The sequence below is a fragment of the Dioscorea cayenensis genome, chromosome 18, assembly GCF_009730915.1.
Source record: "Dioscorea cayenensis subsp. rotundata cultivar TDr96_F1 chromosome 18, TDr96_F1_v2_PseudoChromosome.rev07_lg8_w22 25.fasta, whole genome shotgun sequence".
Taxonomy (NCBI): Eukaryota; Viridiplantae; Streptophyta; class Magnoliopsida; order Dioscoreales; family Dioscoreaceae; genus Dioscorea; species Dioscorea cayenensis.
The window spans coordinates 23515400-23518072 of record NC_052488.1 but is presented as its reverse complement, the minus strand read 5'-3'; the positions used below and the strand labels follow the sequence as shown (position 1 = coordinate 23518072).

Genomic DNA, 2673 nt, shown 5'->3' with positions numbered 1-2673 from the left:
CGCATAGGATGTTGGGTGTTGTGACTGCTAAAGCTTTAATTTGGAATACTTGGCTGACGAGAAATGATCATATTTTTAATGCAAATGTTGTACCAACTATTGATCATATTCTCTGCAGCCTCCAGGAGTAACCAATAAAAGTTGCAAGATGCTGTGGGCATGATTCGGCATAGCTTGGATTTCTTAGGTCCCCGTCCAACGAAGTTGGATGGTACACCTTTGAGCGAGGAGGGTCAGAGCAGGAGTGTGGGATAGCTTCTTTGTTGTTGTGGGGGCTAGGAGGTGTCCTTTTGTCTTTTTGTGTTTTGTGTTTTGTGTTGTTTTTTTTGTGCTCCACATCTAGTGGACGTTGATATCTTTTTGTATTGCTCTTTGGTGGACTCGTTGTTTCTGCTTGCTTAATTAATGCGATTTATCCACCTTTTCAATATATATATATATATATATATATCAAGAAAATATAATATTATTCTTAATAATTATGCAAAAGGCTAAAACACCATCTAATTCGGATTATTTACTTTTAGCTTTTTCTTGTTTGTGGCATTTTCGGTTGTACTCCTCTGCTTTTTTCTTTTTTAATAAATTAATGATTTATCCACTTTATTAAAAAAAAAAAAACTAATTCGGAGAGTGTACATATTTATATATTTATATATGTATCTATGGAGGAATTCAACATCCAAGTTCTGGGGTATCCATAGGGCACAAGAGGTGATGGAAGATAAAATTGGCAAATGGTCTCTGAAGAGGATGACAGCCCTTGTCACCGGAGGAACCAAAGGAATAGGGTTCGTTTTATTCTTCTTCTTCGTTGAAACTTCTCTTTATATATCTTAGCCTCTTTCATGCATACATCATGAATTCTTGCAGAAAGGCAGTGGTTGAGGAATTGGCAACGTTGGGAGCAGTAGTACACACTTGCTCACGCAATGAAGCAGAGTTGAATGCAAGCTTGCAACTCTGGGCTGGCAAAGGTCTCCAAGTCACTGGCTCCGTCTGTGACGTTTCTTCACGCCCGCAACGGCAGCAGCTCATCGCCCAAGTCTCTTCCATCTTTGGAGGAAAGCTTAACATCTTGGTATATATTACTTTTCAAAACAATATTGTGTTTATATTCATCTAACTAGTATCTTGGCTTGCACGCATCTTTTTGATGAGTAGTAATTAACATCATCATATATATCATCAGATAAATAATGCTGGGACAACCATAGTAAAACCAACAGTGGAGTATACTGAGGAGGAGACATCTATGATGTGGGCCACAAACTTTGAGTCTGCTTTCCATTTGTGCCAACTCTCTCACCCCCTCCTTAAAGCTTCTGGGTCTGCAAGCATAGTGTTCATCTCGTCTGTTGCCGGGGTGGTTGCCGTTCCATTTGGGTCCCCTTATGCATCAACAAAAGGAGCAATGAATCAGTTGACAAAGAACTTAGCCTGCGAATGGGGAAAGGACAACATACGGGCAAATAGTGTCACTCCTTGGCTTACTAGAACTCCTCTAGCTGAAAGTGTAAGGGATAATTAATATTATTCCTTTTTTTTGTTTGTTGTTATTGGTTTCAAATTAATTGATCATGCTTTGTTCTTATTTTCAGGTGTTTGATTTTGATAATGCTGAACCGATGGAGAAGCTTAGTGAATGGACACCAATTGGGCGTGCTGCAGAGGCTTCTGAGGTGTCACCTCTGGTTGCCTTCTTGTGTCTCCCTGCAGCTTCCTACATCACTGGCCAAACTATTTCTGTTGATGGTGGGTTAACAGTTAATGGCTTCTTCACTTCCTGATTGAGTGGGGATGAAATATTTGGTCATAAATCAACACCCGTTAAGTTGATGGAACTGTCTTCTTCCTTAATTCCTTCTGGGTATTCACCTCTGTGCCTTATGTTGTTGTCAGTTGTTCGTGTTTTCTTTTCTTTTGTTCTTAGTTCGTGTTGTTATCCCACACATTTAGTGGAATTGTTTCTGTTGTTTTTTCTATTTCTAGCTGTTTGAGTTGGTATATTTTCCCACCCTTTGATGTTTATCACTTTATCCATCTTTTAAAACAAATAAATAAATAAAAATTATAAGTCCCTTTGTTGATGTTTATCCATTTTTTTTAAAATATAATAATAAATAAATAAAAATAAGTTTATTTGTCTATTTCTAGCTCCATGATCACTACTGAACAAATAATGTAGTCTAATAAAAGTGAATACTGACAATATAGAATAAAAGAGAAAAAAACAAGAAAAAAATAAAAAAATAATAGCAAGACCCTGGCTCTTCTCTTCTCTTGTTTTGTGCATTCATTTCTTAAGTTATAATTAAATGTGATCTTTATAAAAAATATATATAATATATAACATATCAGATAATATGAGTGGAGAGAATAATAAAATATCTTTTTATTTTTATTTTTATTTTTTTTATAAAATAATAAATCATATCACATGCATTAAAGCAAAATAGATAAGAGTCACATGGTTAAAAAAAAGACTATAAATATGATTATTTGACTGTAGTGGGCAAAATAGATATAAGGGTATTGATAAAAATATAATAGCCTTGTGGCAGAAAATCGAGATAGTTATCCAAATATAAGGGCATAGATAAAAATTAATAGTCGCATGGCCGGAAATTGAGATAGTTTTTGAAAAGGTGGATAAACCACATTAATTAAAGA

The 2673-nt window shown here is 35.4% G+C and overlaps 1 protein-coding gene across 1 annotated transcript; it reads left to right on the top strand.

Annotated features, from left to right (window-relative positions):
* The first annotated feature begins 638 nt into the window (after positions 1-638).
* On the top strand, positions 639-1985 carry LOC120282267 (tropinone reductase homolog At2g29290-like). Its single transcript, XM_039289040.1, has 4 exons — positions 639-791; positions 874-1081; positions 1193-1516; positions 1602-1985. The coding sequence occupies exons 1-4, from the start codon at positions 658-660 to the stop codon at positions 1788-1790; spliced, it is 855 nt and encodes a 284-aa protein (XP_039144974.1). The 5' UTR covers positions 639-657; the 3' UTR covers positions 1791-1985.
* The last annotated feature ends 688 nt before the right edge of the window (positions 1986-2673 follow it).